This window comes from Hippichthys cyanospilos, chromosome 5 (genome assembly GCF_059441005.1).
Source record: "Hippichthys cyanospilos isolate Australia breed blue-spotted pipefish chromosome 5, RoL_Hcya_1.0, whole genome shotgun sequence".
Taxonomy (NCBI): domain Eukaryota; kingdom Metazoa; phylum Chordata; class Actinopteri; order Syngnathiformes; family Syngnathidae; genus Hippichthys; species Hippichthys cyanospilos.
Window position 1 is genome coordinate 5683351 of NC_142373.1, and position 16663 is coordinate 5700013.

Sequence of the window (16663 nt, forward strand, 5' to 3'; positions counted from 1 at the left end):
AACTGACACCTATTTACAGTATGCCAGCAAAAGGGAAACATGGCTGTGGAGACTAAATTTTGGCTAGAGACGGAAGGTTTCCCGCCTCACAAAATAGTCCCCACTCTTATTCTGCCTTGGCCACCCACCCACAGGGAGGATGACTCTGCCTCACCCATGTGACTGTGTGAACTCATGGTCTTAACTGGTTCCAACTAGATGATGTGTGCCTGGGTGCAAATGATCGGATGATGCAGAGCAAGGAAGGTCACAGCAACACAATGTCTTAGCTCCAGTCACCTATCTAATCATGCCCCAAAGAGACCTAACCCAATCAGAGGATCCAAGACTGCACACTGTGCGGCGCACAGCAACAGGCAAAAGTACTGAACAATTGGTTCGTGTGGGCGTGGGGTAGGGCTGATTGAATGGAATGTGGTGTGACAGATAGGTGAGAGTGAGTGAACCAACTGTGACAGGCTTACTGTATAACACTGACGTGCAATAAGAAAGGCATATGACATTAAAAAGGGGGAAAATTGGCCTGTAATTTGAAGACCATGAATACTGTACTGCCATCAAACATCTAACACACATCAAGCTTTCAACACGTTCTTAAGTACCACTTCCATAGATATTTGTACATGTAATTGGCTGCTGCACACGTGAGTTTTTCTTCTAAGGCAACACAGAGATGTCCTTGGGTCATGCAGGCATTGCTGCCAAACAGCAGGTACTGTACACAAGTTTGAGTGCAGCCTCTTTGAGAACATCCATGCCTCATCAATCTGAATGTCAATTTGCTTCACTTGTCTTGACAGTGTGAAAAGGTAAATGGTAAAGCTCATCAATTTGAAGGCAAAACTATTGAATGTTCTTCCACTAGGTGACGGAAGATACATAATTGAACTGTATATCCAATTTTGTGAATCATAGTGTGGCATGAATTTCTGATGTGGTATATTATCCTTGAAATTTTCACATTTGTTGTGGACCATTATTATCTCACTAATGGGGACATTTGTGTTGGGTATTGTGGCTTCAAGAGTATTGCAATACACTCCAATTATGAGCACACAGCTAAACGCTCTTTGCAAAAAATACAGTGTCCACTTGGTTTTCTATATGGTGGAAACCAAATCCTGGATTTTACTTTCTTTGTGGGGACTTTTTGCACTTGCTGTACCATTATAGTGGACCCCCACAAGTTCAGAACATTTTTTAAGAGTCAAGATTTGCTTTTAATGTATTCAAACTAGTTTTGAATCAGATTTTGGTTGAGGTTAGGGTAAGGGTCAGGTAATCTGTTGTGGATGGGTAAATTTAGGGTCAGGGACAAGAAAATTCATTAGGTGAATGAGATGGCCCCACTACAATATAAAAATCCCCAATGTGTGTGTGTGTGTGCGTGTGTAGCACTATAAAAACACATAATACTTTGCTCGTTCAATGTTTCAATTTTGCAATCACAGTGTGTCTGATTTTGAGGCTTCTGGCTCAGAGGTTTGGTGCTCATCTGTATTCAGCTGCCCTACTATTATCTGTTTGCTCTTGAATCCATTTTCACATGGAACCCGATTTTGTTTCTCTTTTTCCAGCGCTTTCTCCATCTCAGTGTAGTAATCAAGGGCCTTCCGCACTGGGTCAATGATGTGTTGCTGTAGGATTTAAAACACCCCACCAATAATAGAAATGTCAAAGATTCCCCACAGTTGATTAGGGTTGGTACATAATTTGCAAATCCATGTATTACTGAAACATTTTTACCTCTAGACAAGGAAAAAGGTTGGCCAGCTCTATCAAGAGTGGCAGCAGCACAAATCTGATGAAGCCAGTTTGAGATGAGGGTTTGGTTATCTTGTCTCGGTCCATGAAAGGAGTAACAGGAAGACCCTCTAACTTCTCGACATCACTCTGACAATCAGACAGAATCGGTTACATTTTTTCGTGACATCGATAACAAGATCCATTCAAATACACTTTGTTAATGTTTACCTATGGTGCTCAGAAAAATCAAGAATAATTTGCATTTAATGCATGCCATGTCATGCCTCCGGAGAGCGGAGGCATGACATGGCAGCTGATAGCTGATTTCTTTCAATCATACCTCATTAATGCTTGTAATTTTCTGCTCGGATTGTGGCCCATCTGCCTCAAACTTGGTTTATGCTTGACGCGTAAATAGTTGGAAAAGAGACGCGCGGAATCACGTCAACAAGCATTTTGCAACACTTAATACTCGATGCGGGTTTCCCCTGCAGTCAGGCAATATTCTCCCAAATGATCTAAATTCTTCCAAGCTTCCAAAGTTACGTTATTTTGACACGTGGATCCTCATGGAGCTTGCAAATGCGTCAAGCATAAACCAAGCTAAAGTCTCACAATTTTCCGTAGTAAATACTGATGAAAAGTCCTTCAATTCATCAGTATTGATTCTGATTCCAAAAGATTTAGTTGGATTGGCCACAATCTGAGGAAGAGGTTGATGTGAATTGGGAGATGAATAGAAAGAAAAGATGGCTGTGATATTTCCTACAGGTAAAAATGGCTATGCGCTAGGGCTGCACGATGAATTGAATTTTGATTGTGATCGCAATATTGGCTGCCACGATTATTTAAGATGATAATCTGCGATATTAACATTTAAAAAGCCGGGTACGTAGTACTGTGTATATGTTCAATCAAGCACTTTCAGTCATCCTACCACCAAGGGGCAAACACAAGGGACTTAATTGGTTTCTGGCAGAATACATGGCAGAGGAGATCTCCGATGAATATTGTAAACAACTCCCAGCTAGCACACCCACACACACACACAAACACACACACAGAGGTGTACATGTCTGGGGGGGGTTAAGAAAAAAAAAAAAAGCTTGGAAGAATTTCGATCGCTTGAAACTACTCGTGTCGTTTGTATGCTGTAGAGTCCATTTACCTGTATGGGAGAATATTGTCCGACTACGAGGAAAGCCGCAGCAAAATGCAAAATGCATGCCGGCGAGATTTCGCGCATGTTCTTTCATGTAAAGAGTAGGGCGTGATGGCAATGCTGGATTTGGTTTTATTGGCGCGCTACGGAGACATCAGGTTTCAATCCCACCTTAAGAGCCTTTAGATGATAATGCTTCCCACATGTTTGCATGCTAAAATTCTCTGCTTTTCTCAGCCCTTAATATACCGAACTATCTGTCAATTGAGACACATTTGAAAAATACGATCTCTCCATACTCACTTTGAGAGATTTTGGTTCTTTTAGTAGCCTCTCATCAGCACCACTGTGAGAGTGATTGGCAAAAATTGGAATAAATTAATGACATTTTGACTGCTAAGTCCATACTCAATTTGAGTGAGTATTTGAGTGAGTATTTTTTTTCTTTCTTCTTGCAAAAAAAACTTTAAGGCTGTTGTATGTGTTGTTACAGGTCGGTTATAGTATGTGCTTGGTTCTAAGTATGCTTCATATTTTTCATTAGTTTGCACTCAGCAAGTAAGTTAGCTGTGTTGCCCTGTGTACAAAGTTTTTGCCATAATTTGCCATTTATTGTAGTTTATTATTTTTTTTAAAGTATCAAATCTTGGAGCTATGTTTAAATATTGTATACTGCTTGTTTAAAAAAAGAGTGCAATAAATAGACGTCTGACCAAACATGATGAATAATCTTGATTGCAATATTGACCAAAATAATTGTGATTATTATTTTGGCCAAAATCATGCAGCCCTACTATGCGCCTGTTTAAAGCTTGCTTTAATACAACCACTGAAAAAAGTAAACATGTTTAGATACAATTATATATATTTTTCCTTCTGAGTACCATAGGTACCACATTTTTTAATTTTTTTAAGAGCCCAGACATTTGTTTGTTTTCAAGTATTTGGCTAAAGAAGAGTCTAGAAGGAGTATAGTTATATTACTTACGATATTAATGGCATCCATCCATCCATTTTCTAGAGCAGCTTATACTCACACTAGGGTTGAGGACTGGCTGGTCGCCCTGAACATTGCTAAGGCTTGCTGGTGCCAATCTTAGCTGTCTATGGGCAGTAGGTGGGGGACACCACCTCAACATGTATATCTCAAATTTCACATGGTCTATACAACCCCATAACCAGTTGCCAGCCAATCAAGGGGCACAGAGGGACAAATAACCATTCAGGCAGTCAGTCACACCAAAATAGCCGGGAAGCCGGAGTGCGCAGAGAGAACCGATGCAAGTTGGTGAGAACATGCAAACTCCACACATGAAGGCCGGAGCAAGGTGCATTTGAACTCTGGGCTCTAAAATGTGAGGCGGGTGTGCTCACCACTCTTTCACCAGGCTGCCGTACCACAGGTGCACTTTAAATGAAATTTGTTTTACTATAGCATGTTTAGGGCAACTTGGTGGAGAAGTGGTTAGCACGTCTGCCTCACAGTTGAGTTCAGAGTTCAAACCCAGCTCACATCTTTCCGGTAGGAGTTTGCATGTTCTCCCGAGTCCACGTGCATTCTCACCGGGCAATCCGGCTTCCTGCCACATTCCAAAAACATGCATGGTGTATCGAATGCCACATTCCAAAAACATGCATGGTGTATTGAATTGTCCATAGATGTGATTGGGGGCATGAATGTTTGTTTGTCACTGTGTGTCCTTGGCTGGCAACTAGTCCAGATGTCCACCGACTGACTACTGCTGGGATAGGCACCGGAAAGCCAGCGACCATAGTGAGGATAAGTGACTACAGATAATGGATGAATGGATAACATGTTTATCTCTAATTTTACACATTTAATTAAACCCTTTAAAATTGTAATGAATGCAGAAGACATCAGTCACCTGGTTGTAGAATTCCTGTAAAAGACAGTCCAGCCAGGGCTCTGCCACTTCCATGGGACGTGCTTCATTGGATATGTCACTCACTTTGATGAGAATCATCATAAGCTGCATAAATAGAAAAAAAGAATAAATCTTGTACTGTGTATACTTTTGTGTTTACTTTTTTTCATCTCATTTGATTAGCCTATTCGCGCCTGGAACACGTCCAGCTCGTTCTCCAGCAGCGGACAGCAAGGCTTCAGCAAGAAGTGCAAACGCGCTGGAACAGCACGTATTACATGAATGAGTCTCTCATCGAGCAGAAGCGGGCTCTGGTATTCTATGCATCCCAACACGAACTCCCCGCTACCCTTAGCACTCACCAGTGGACCCTCCTTGAACACACAATGTCTGTCCTGGCCCCGTTTGGGGAGATGACAAGAAAAATGAGCAAAGCTGACGGCATAGCCTCGGATGTGATACCCGCCGGGACTATACTTCTCCAATTTTTGATACAAGAACAAACCGAACAGGATTAAGGCATCAAAACCATGAAGGCGACCTTGACTGCTATCTGGAGAAAAAGCAGATCTGGTGGAACCTCCTGCCAGGAAGCACCACAAGGCCCAAGCCAGTAAGTAAGTAACATGTTAAATGTTATGTAAATGATACAGTGATACAGACACCTGATGCAGTTATCACTTATCTTATGTTTACACAGTGCTATAAGTGCACAATATTTCCCTCTAAGATCGTGGAGTAGAAGTAAAAGAATTGGCAATTGGAAATGTGTTGAAGTTATGAAAGTAAATTGTGGAAGCGGTGCCATGTTTCTTTAGGAAAGATTGTTGAAACAAAATCTCAATTTTAAAGCCGTTGTTATGGTATTATTAAGTACTCATATCGGTACTCGGGATCGGCAAGTACTTAAATGTCAGTACTAGTACTTGTACTTGGCAGACAAAAAAGTGGTATCGGGACATCCCTAGTCTGGGTTGTTTGTCAGAGGCATGAATTCTCTTTTTCTCTAATTAATCGTATAGCCAGAGAGTTTGCCAAAGGGTTCAATCAGGTCCAGCAAGTGGGGAATAGAGACCACAGGGTCTGCAAGATATAACAGCGCAACATCTGCGCAAAGACCAATGCAACTTTCCACACCGCTTATCTCAACTCCTGACCAGTATTGCAAGAGGTTCTAGAGCCATATTGAATAGGAAGGGTGACAAAGGGTCACCTTGCCTGACACCGTGATGTAACCGAAGGGCTCAGATATGTCATGAGTATGGATGGCAGAATTGGGGCATAAATACAGCATCCTGACCCAGTTAATGAAGGTGTCTCCAACTCCAAACCTTTTGAGTGATTCTTACACGAAGGGCCATTCTATTTGGTCAAAGGCTTTGGCTTTATCCAAAGCCAGGACCGCCGCTCAAAGATTGTCTGAGTGATGGGCGTATAGATTGGTGAGTAACCGCCGCACATTGCAAAATGAAAACTTGCGAGGACTGATCTGAGTTTATAATGGCCGAAATATGCTTACCTAGTCGGGTGGCCAAAACCGTTGTAATAGATTTTTGACCAAAGTTGAGAAGAGCAATGGGCCTATAGCTCCCAGGTACTGTATTCTCTTTGCCTTTTTTAAATAAGAGGCATATGTTTGCTTCATACAATGAACTTGGGAGCTTCTTTTTTTACAATGGAGTCCTTTACCATTCTAAGCATAAGTGGGGCAAGATATTTCTGGATTGTTTTGTAAAATTCAGTCAAACCCGTCAGGGCCCACCATTCTACCAGACGGAAATGAATTGATTGCTTCGACTAGCTCCGTTTCAGTAATGTCTGAGTCCAGTTGTAACCTGGATGGCTCATCTAATGTTGGCAGGTTAAGGGAGTCAAAGAAGTTGTCCCTCTCCGCTTCAGATGTTGTTGAACTGTCTGTGTAAAGCTCTTAAAATACAACTTTGAAGTATGAGTTAATTTCGTTAGGGTTGACCAGTCGTTCTCCCGTACTAGATTTGATTTTGTATATTGCAGGACTTGCGCCTTTCAACTGCCTGGCCAACAGCTTCTCAGGTGTGTCCCCCAGCTCAAAGTGATTTTGTTTTACCTTTGATAATAGATTACTTATAGCTCCACTGAGAACTTTTTTGTGTTCATATTTCAGATTCAAAACCTTGTTGTAATCCGCTTGAGACAGAGTTTTAGAACTGGAAGCATATTTTCAATTTCCACTAGGCGGCGGCGCTGCTCCTTCTTCTTTGAGGCCTCAAAAGAAATTATGTGACCCCTCATAATCACCTTGAGCCTAGAGTGTAGAATCCGAAACGCCACCTGTGTCATTAGTCTGCAAGAACTCCTCAAAGCGCAAGGAGATATAATCAATAAACACTTGTTCTGTCAGTAACATTGGATTAAAGCGCCAACAATAAGTGCGTTTTGGAAGGTCCAATTTTAGTTGTAGTGTTCAGGGGCAATGATCTGAGATTAAAATGTATGATATTTAGCGCATTCAATATTACTGTAGATATTCATTTTGCATCTATTAGAAAATAATCAATTCTAGTGTAGGATTTATGGACATGGGAAAAAAAAAAGAATAGTCCTTCTGGGGTGGGTTTTGTAGTCTACATATGTCCACCATGTTCCTGGATTTCATTAGATCGTTCAAAGTTTGAAAAAGATGACAGTGCGGTTGTAGACTGGGAGGAGAGTCTATTTAGGTATGGATCAAGATAGCAGTTGAAGTCGCCACCCATGATCACATTTGCAGAATTGTGGTATGGAATTGAATCAAACACTTTGCGATAATAGTTTGGGTCATCCAGATTTGGACCATATGTGTTAATAAAAGTAACATTGAACAAATTAATGCATCCAGTCAACAAGATGTATCTGCCGTTCAGATCCACAATTGATGAGGCAAGTTGAAATGGGACATTTTTACTAAAGAGAATGGCAACACCTCTGGCATTGGATGAGAACGGCGCATGATAGACCTGGGAGATCCAATTGGCTCTAAGTCGTTTCTGCTCAGTTGCTTTTATAGGTATGGGTTTCTTGAGGAAACATTATGTCTGCTTTTATTGACTCAAAAATGGACTAGAACTTTGCCTCACTTTAGGGCATGTCCCAAACCCTGCACTTTCCACGAGATCTGTGAAATAGTACTCATGTCCGACTAATTTGTAGTGTTAGGTGTTGCCATTAACAATGCAGGAACACAATATTCCAGACAACCCAAAAAACATCCTTGACATTGATAAACAATTGTAACATATGTGGCAGCTCAGAAAAAGAGAAACAAAATAAATAAAAAATGACAAAACAAACACCATTGGAACCACCCCTCCTACCCCAGACACTTCCCCAAACGAAGCATCTCTTCCCCTATCATCTTGCTGAAGGTCACCGGACGTATGGCTTGAAACACGAATTAACACAGCAACCAAACAAGCCATCCGCCCCTCTATCGTTCATATAAAAATGTGGACCAAAGCCCATGCAGCATTACCGTGTGTTAGTTGTGGTTTGCATTTCGCTGTGGTCTGCTTGCATTATTGAGTCATTTACCATCCACATACCCGTCCCCTTTTAGTCGCCTCCGGGGTCTCGTTGCAGATTGCCGACAAATTTCCCTGTATCTTCGGGTCTGGTGAATGTCTTCTGATGTTTGTTGTATTGAAATTGTAGCTTTGCCAGGAATCACAGACTGTGCTTGATTTTCAGCTCACGTAGAGTTGCCATCACCTCGAGAAATCTGCGCCAATTTTCCATCACCTCGGCAGTGCAGTCAGGAAAAATGAAGATCCTGTGTTCATCGTACTTTAGAAGCAGGTCCTCCCGCTGGTTTGGGCAATAGAGAGCGGTGGGCGCCATCTATGATCACTGGATCACAGGAAATTGGTTTCGCCCAATAATTTGGGAATGAGAGAACTCACAAACTCCGTCGGGTTTCCTCACCTTCGGGAATGCCAACAAATTTAAGATTGTTGCTTCTGGAGCGACCTTCCAGCTTGCTGGTCTTGGCTCTGAGGGAGGCATTTTCTTTCAGTAGCTCGGTGATGGCTAATTCAGCGTCCTGCAGGCGTGTCTCGTGGTCCGTGATAGTGACATCCACATCGTCCAGTTGGCTTGCCAAAGTACCGTGTGCGGACTGGAGAGAAATTTCTCCTCCAATACATCTAACCGAGTGTTGATGGTTCCAAGTATGGTGTCCTGCATGTTCTTCAATATTTCCTCCATGTGGGGGACATTTATACCTTCCGATTTAGGCTCACTGTTGTTAGCTGTAGTCATAGCCGCGCCGCTAACTGGTTTGAGCAAATTGGATTTCAGCCTGTCTTTCTTATCGGCACCGCCATAGTACTGAAACTATACTTTTTAGTAATTTTTAGTAATCAAAATGACTAAAAATCTCCTCCTGGATGCTGACTCAGGTTTGTTTTCCATCTTTGTATTCCTCAATCTGAGTGCGACCTTTTATACCATCTACCACCCAATTTTACTTAATAGAGGCTCTTCTTTAGGTATCAATCACACCCCACTTCGATGGTTTCACTCCTACCTCACTGGCCATAGTCAGTTTATTCAGCATACATTCTTCACTTCACAACACTCTCCAGTCACCTCTGGTGTTCCCCAAGGCTCTGTCCTGGAGCCCCTTCTCATTATCACCTCGACATCATAATTTCTTTCAGTGCGTACATCAATAACTCAAGTCTTCATACTTTCATCTTCGATCTTAGGCTCCTTTCTCATCTCTGACACGACTGGTCCACAGCCTTGTCACCTCCTTTCATGATCACTGCAATCCAATTTTCTAAAAATTTTCTAAAAATCTAAATTTTTTAAAAAGCCAGCTATGTATTACTGTACAGTATATGTCAAATCAAGCACTTTCAGTCATCCTATCACCAAAGGGCAAACGCAAGGAACTTAATTAAGTTTCGGGCAGAAAACATGGCGAAGGAGTACTCCGGTGAATATTGTAAACAACACCCAACGAGCGCACACACACAACACAAAACAAAAAAAAAAGCTTGGAAGAATTTCGATTGTTTGAATCTACTAGTGTCGTTTGTATGCTGTAGAGTCCACTTACCTGTATGGGAGAATATCGGTTGACTGCCAGGAAAGTCGCACTTAGAAAGTACAGCAAAACGTGTGTCGCCGACACACACATTGAGACCCATTTTGAAAACTCCAATGCCTCTATATTTCATTCGAGTGATTCTGGTACTTTTGTATTTTTTTTTTCTTTGCAAAAAACTAGGGCTGTTTTAGGTGTCGTTTCAGGTTGGTTGTAGTATGTGCTTGGTTCAAAGTAGGCTTCATATTTTTCTTTGGTTTGCACTCTGCAAGTAACTTAGCTGTGTTGCAAAGTTTTTGCCACTCATCGCTTACTAAACATAGGCAGTAGCGTGCGTTATCAACATAAATGATAATAAACTATAAATATGAGCTTACGTTGTCATTCACTACGTCAACGTAACGAGCCGCATGACGCACAAAGAACTTAAAACAGGAAACGGAAATGTAACGAGACCCGACAAATTAAAAGCATACATTTCAAAATAAGATAAAAAACGTCACGAACTCTAACGCTTGAAGAATTCTTAACATAGTTATTAACTAATATTACTTGGTTATTTGATGACTACAGTACTGTATAATGTACTTTTTTGCTTTTTTCATTTTTTTTTCCATTTTTACAGATTTTTCAAATTCTTTATTATTTTGAAATATTTTTTATTTTTCCTGGAAAAACCCGCGAAGTAATGAGACCCCAATATCGACTGCGAAGTAGGAGGGATCACTGTATATACGTAAATAAATACTTGTCTACAAAAAATATTAAGCGTAGTTTCCTGCTTTTGGGTTATAGTAGAGATCTCTTCACAAAAATAAATCATTAACTTAATTATTAATAAATATTTGTTAACGAAAAGTAATCAACATAAAGTGTGAGATCTATTCTCAAAGAGAAATAATTATAAATAAAATTGGTCCACTGAAAAATACTCAACATAAAGTGTCCTATTTTGGGATTACAGGAGAGATCTCTTCACAAAAATAAATAATTAACTCAATTATTAATAAATATTTGTCCCCCCAAAAATATTCAACATAAAGTGTCAGACCTGTTCTCAAAAAGAAATAATTATAAATATTTGTCCACAGAAAAATATTTAACTTAAAAGTGTCCTGTTTTGGGATCATAGTAGAGATGTGTTCACAAAAATAAATTATGCACTTGACAGGTAACGAGAGGTGGCACAGGACAAGTTGTTGAGTTGAATCTGAGAAGCTTTATTTAAAAAAAAAAAAAAGTTTTAAAATTTTGAGTACCCCTTGAAGTTGTTTCCAGTACCCACATGGGTACTAGTACCCCCATTTGAGAACCACTGTGTTAGATGACCAACTGTAATTTTCCAAATATAAGAGTCACTTTATTTCCAAAAAGATGAAGGCCAGAAGTGTGACTGTGTCATATAAACGGTCAACTTAAAGATAAAATTTTTCCTGTCAACATTTGAGGAAGATTGTATCCGTCAACCACCAATGATGGGTGAAGTACACAGATAGTTACTTCACTTCAAATAAAGGTACCCTATGTAAAAAATGACTTGAGTAAAAGTGCTGAACCAAAAATTTACTCTAGTAAAAGTAAAAGTACAGGCTCTGAAATGTGCTTAAGTACAATAAAAAGAAAAACATTTTTTTAGTGATTCAAATATCACAATTCCGATAGATTTTTTTTCTATGCTGTTAAGAAAAATATTGCCAGTTACGTTCAAGAAGGGGTAGCTCGGTAGAAGAGCCGGCTTCCTCACACATTCCAAAAACATGCATGAAAGTTGTACTGTATTGGAGACTCTAAATGGTCACACAAAGATTCCAGTGTTCAGAAGTGTGTTCGAAGTGTTCAGAGATCGCCCTAATTACAGACCTACTTACTCATTCAACTATGTGTTTATAGTACATTCAAAAAACAACTTACACAATTTGACTTTCATTACACATTTGTGATTTCAGCCGCACATTTGTGGATTTTTACTGCACATTTGTGGATTCTGTTGCGCATTTGTGACTCTTGTTATGCATTTGTCTCATTATGCTTTTGTGATTTTTGTTGCGCATTTGTGGATTTCTGTTGTGCATTTGTGAATCGTGTTATGCTTTTGTGACTTCACTCACGCATCTGTGGTTCTCATTGCACATTCGTGACTTTGGTTACATATTTGTGGATTGAAAGACGCATTTGCGACTTTGGTTACACATTTGTGGATCGAAACACGCATTTGTAAATTGAAATACGCATTTGTGAATTGAAATACGCATTTGTGAATACTTTTGCGACTATTCTGACCCCAGACATGAGCCTATGCTTTTTCGGCTTATTTTTCTGTGCCTCCGTCGAGCTTCTAGCATAGGCAACCTACGGCTATCTTCTCTGCTCTCCAGGTTATGTGGCACTGACATTTGTGAGACGTCCCTGCGTTTTTTTTTTAATTTAGCGGCAGCCAGACTGATTGGTCATACACGGTTTACGTAGTTAGCACAAAAATACTAAAAGAAAACTTACAAGGCCTTTTATCATGATTTTTTTTTAATTAAATAAAAATAAGTAATGAGGCATTTTTTTAAAATGTAGCAAGTAAAAAGCACGATATTTGTGTTTTAAATGTAGGGAGTAAAAGTAAAAACTTGTCTTGAGAAAAAATACTTCTAAAAGTACAAAGTACAGACAAAATTTACTTAAGTATAGTAAAGAAGTATTTCTATTTCATTACTTCCCATCACTGTCAGCCACATACAGATGTGTTCTTACTTACTATTTACAGTAATGGGACATGGTTTTGTAGGTTTTATTTATAAATACAAAGAAATATGAAGAAATTACAAAAATGAGATTATTCTGTTCACCAAATTGTTGAAGTGTCCTATACCATTGAAAATACCAGAATTTCACACTAAAATTAAGGATGCGCCCTATATTTGAGAAATTACAATACTTACCTGTTATCTGTTGAGCTTTCTATTTCTCAGGGTAATGGCTAACATGCTCTTTTGACTGTGAAATATTGTGCTGAAGTCAACTTAGCTAAGCATTCACTCTAACTCAATTCAAACTTGACACACTCCAAACTTGAACTTTAAACTTGATGGTAGAAGTTTTGTTCCCAATCTACCCTTTTACAAGTGATTTACTACATCAGTAATCTTGCAATCTTTTCTGTAGAATCCTTTATGACAGGCAGTCTGCTTATCCCCCTCACTCACTGCAAGCACAACCAAACGTTTTAGTCATTGTTTAACTTCAGCTCAGCAATGGTCAGTGCTGTTCCACCAACCAGAATTTATGATGCCTTGTGACCAAACATTGTGAAATCGTCAACCTGTTGGTTCAGTATTTGATTGATGTCTCAATGGCGGGCCTTGACTCTCACATGTATACCTTCTGTGATGTCAGACTCTCGAATAAATAGCCCCCATGCTCACATATTACTACGGTACATATTACTGGGCTATACAGTCTATTTTCTGGAGCTTTTACGCGTCAATAAACCCGCATCAGCCATTAAAACTTATCATTATATGTGATGCTATCAAAACTTAAAAAAATTAATAATAATTTAAAATAAATATCCACAAAATTTTATGCAGTCAAAATTACAAATCGCAGTTTAATATTAGAAGAATATATAGGAATAGAATATACAGAAAGATATAAGAATAGGAATATAAGAAGAACATCATTTTATTTCTTTACTCATAATTGAATATGAACAAAATAAAATAACACCAACATATTGAAAATGAAACAATAAGTAAAGTGCACTCACCATATATATATATATATATATATATATATATATATATATATATATATATATATATATATATATATATGATGTATTTCTATCCATCCATTTTCCAGAGCCGCTTATCCCCACAGGGGTCGCAGGCTTCGTGGCTTCGGGCAGTAGGCAGGGGACACCCTGAACTGGTTACCAGCCAATCGCAGGGCACACCATTCACGCACCAATCACTCCTCTGGACAATTTAGTATGTCCAATTCACCTGCCATGCATGTTTTTTGGAGTGTGGGAGGAAGCCGGAGTGTCCGGAGAGAACCCACGCGGGCTTGGGGAGAACATGCAAACTCCACAAAGGGAGGCCGGGGCCAGGTGGATTTGAACCGGGACCTTTGAACTGTGAGGCGAACGTGCTATTCCCTGCGTGGCGGGTAATCCAAACCTATGGTAAATAGCTAATGCATTTAGAACACCAGGTAAAAACATCAAAATTGTACATACATGTTAAAATTTGGTCCCAAAATAGTATAGTAAGTGCTACGTATATATAATATACATGTATACAATCCGAAAACATCATAAATAAAAAATATATGAAGGAGTTATTTACCTTTGAGTTCAGCTTGTTATGCACATATTCCCTAATAAGGGTTATCTCCAGCATCGTTTCCATATAAATCAGGGGTGTCCAAACTTTTTGCAGAGGGGGCCAGATTTGGTTTGTTAAACATGTAGGGTGGCCAACCTTAGCGGGCATTCTTTACATATAACTGCAATTAATTTAAATACATTTCAGCGAGCCGTTCTGGTTTTCACATTTTTTTCTTTTAATTTCAGCTATCTTAAGCATGTGCTTTGGTTCATTTGAAACGTGCGTATCAAAACTGAATTGACATTAAATATTGAAATTGAATATTCACTTGACTTCACTTTTTTTTAACACTTTAATTAACTTTTTTGTAACAGTTGAACAGAAGTAATTGTACTCTTGGGTGCAAATTACATTTGAAACAAAAAAATATCTCACCATGGCAGCTTAATATTTATAAAAATTGTAAACACAATAACAGAGAAATGAACAAGTTATAGTCATATCAACAAGTGCAGGGCTCTTTTGAAATGACATTAGTAACTATAAAGGCCAGGTGTGGCTCTATGGCAGTAGTATAGATGCGCAAGATGTCTTATAAGTGGGAGTCCGATAGCCGTGTCCTCACACCGCTCTTTTTTAAGTTCATAACCGAGAATGTCTTCTCACACAAATACGTCGACCCAAACAAGCTTAGCATTTTCTTACCAAATGCTCGAATCTCTCGGACTTGTCCTTATCCAGCTGTCGGTAAAAGTTGTAAAATATTGCTGCTGTGAGATTAAACTAGCTTCAAGATGTTTCAGTTTTTTGCTGCATTCATTACCTATGATCTTGCCATATACGTCAGCATGTTTTGTTTGGTAATGTCGCTTCACATTGAACTCTTTAAAAACAGTCATTGTCTCCTTACAAATGAAGCAGGCACAGTTGTTCTGTATTTCAGTGAAAAAATAGTCCAATTTCCACTCATCCTTGAACCGTCGGCCCTCGCAGTCAACTTTCCTCCTTTTGTTGATTGTCGCCATTTTAGAAAGTAAGGGGCTTAAACAGTCAATTACTCATATTCTAATTTGCTGTTCCTAATTGAGCCTATAGATGGCAGCAATTAGCACACGTACGTAACAGCGATGCTGCCCAATGTATTCATTCTCCATGCGGGCCAGACGTTATTGATTTTATGACAGAGGCTGAGGGCCGGATGGAAATTGACCACGGGCCACATTTGGCCCCCGGGTCGGACCGTGGACATGCCTGGCGTAGTCAAACGAAGCACTAGATTAACTTGTGCCCCCGCTGGGACACCTGGTCAGCTCTACAGGTATTGCATTTTCGCAAGCGAATCTGAGGCGGCAAGTGGTCGAGCGGGTAACTTCACTTGAAGTGAGACATTGATTTTTTTCATCTGCGTGGATTCAAATCCTGCTAGGAGCATTTATTTTCATTCGTTTTAGATTTTTACTAAGTTTACATTTTCCTGCAGGTAATTACACACGTACGTAACAGCGCTGCTGCTCAATGTATTCATTCTCCATGCGGGCCAGACGTTATTGATTTTTGAATTTTGAATGTGCCTGAGCATTCACACAAATTCCCTGAGCAGGCATCGGACCAAGGTGTGCAACCTCAGACATGCACACAGTGAGTCGCCGTGTGCATATCTGATGTCGCCCCTAAAGTAACCTCTATCACATGACTCACATTCTGTCATTAATGAGCAAGGAAGGAGGGGGGGCTCTGAGCATACTGTATCCAGGGGCCTAGCTGCAGCCCTGGAATGATGATGCAAGGCGGCTTGGAACTCTAAGAAATGAAGGGTAAAGCACAACCTGATGATGTCCAACAATGTTTATACATATTTAAAGACCAGTACTGTGCTTCTGGGCACATAGCCTGTCATTTATGAGGGCATCGCCGAGGTGAAAAGCGTCGTCCAGGACCAATACGGGAGAACGAGGCATCTATGGTTGGCATGTTTGTAGGAGCCAAGTCACAGCATTTGGAATTATTATTGGTTTTGATCCCAAAATCCCAAAGTAAATTTAAATTTCAGTTTTTGTAATTTGTTGATTGGTTGTTTTGGCTCACTGCCCAGTGGACATTTATGTTGCTGCCCCTTTAAGTCTGGGAGAGAGGTCCATGATACTGGCCCCTTCAGAGCCTTGGGGTTTGCTTCACAGGGGTAATTGAGATTGATTGCAGATTAGAGCGCATGGTTTATTCACCGTAATGTTTTCCTTTTACTTGAAGTACTTTTGTTTGAAGAACTTTAGAACTGCAGTGGAAATAAATTTATCGTTTTATTGATTGAAAGAGAGACCTGTGGAAATGTTATTATATTTATTTTATTTGAACCTGGGCAAGCATACGAGAAAGCCAGGCGGCCAGAAGAATGCACAATGATGCAAAACAAATCACAACCACTATCTGTTCGTTTTTGGCAAGTTTGTTATTATTATTTTTTTATATCTTGAGCAATAAA

The 16663-nt window shown here is 39.8% G+C and overlaps 1 protein-coding gene across 2 annotated transcripts in view; it reads right to left on the reverse strand.

The window, feature by feature from the left end:
* LOC148423244 (high affinity cGMP-specific 3',5'-cyclic phosphodiesterase 9A) overlaps positions 1–16663 on the reverse strand; it is a 39228-nt gene that overhangs the window by 1968 nt on the left and 20597 nt on the right. For both annotated transcript variants that reach the window (XM_088415668.1, XM_088415669.1), the window contains 3 exons: positions 4795–4899; positions 1747–1893; positions 1–1637 (listed from right to left, as the gene is read on the reverse strand). The exon at positions 1–1637 is cut by the window's left edge and continues 1968 nt beyond it. In XM_088415668.1, coding sequence (XP_088271794.1) covers positions 1446–1637; positions 1747–1893; positions 4795–4899 — 444 coding nt within the window. In that variant the 3' untranslated portion in view covers positions 1–1445. The remainder of the gene's footprint in view (positions 1638–1746; positions 1894–4794; positions 4900–16663) is intronic.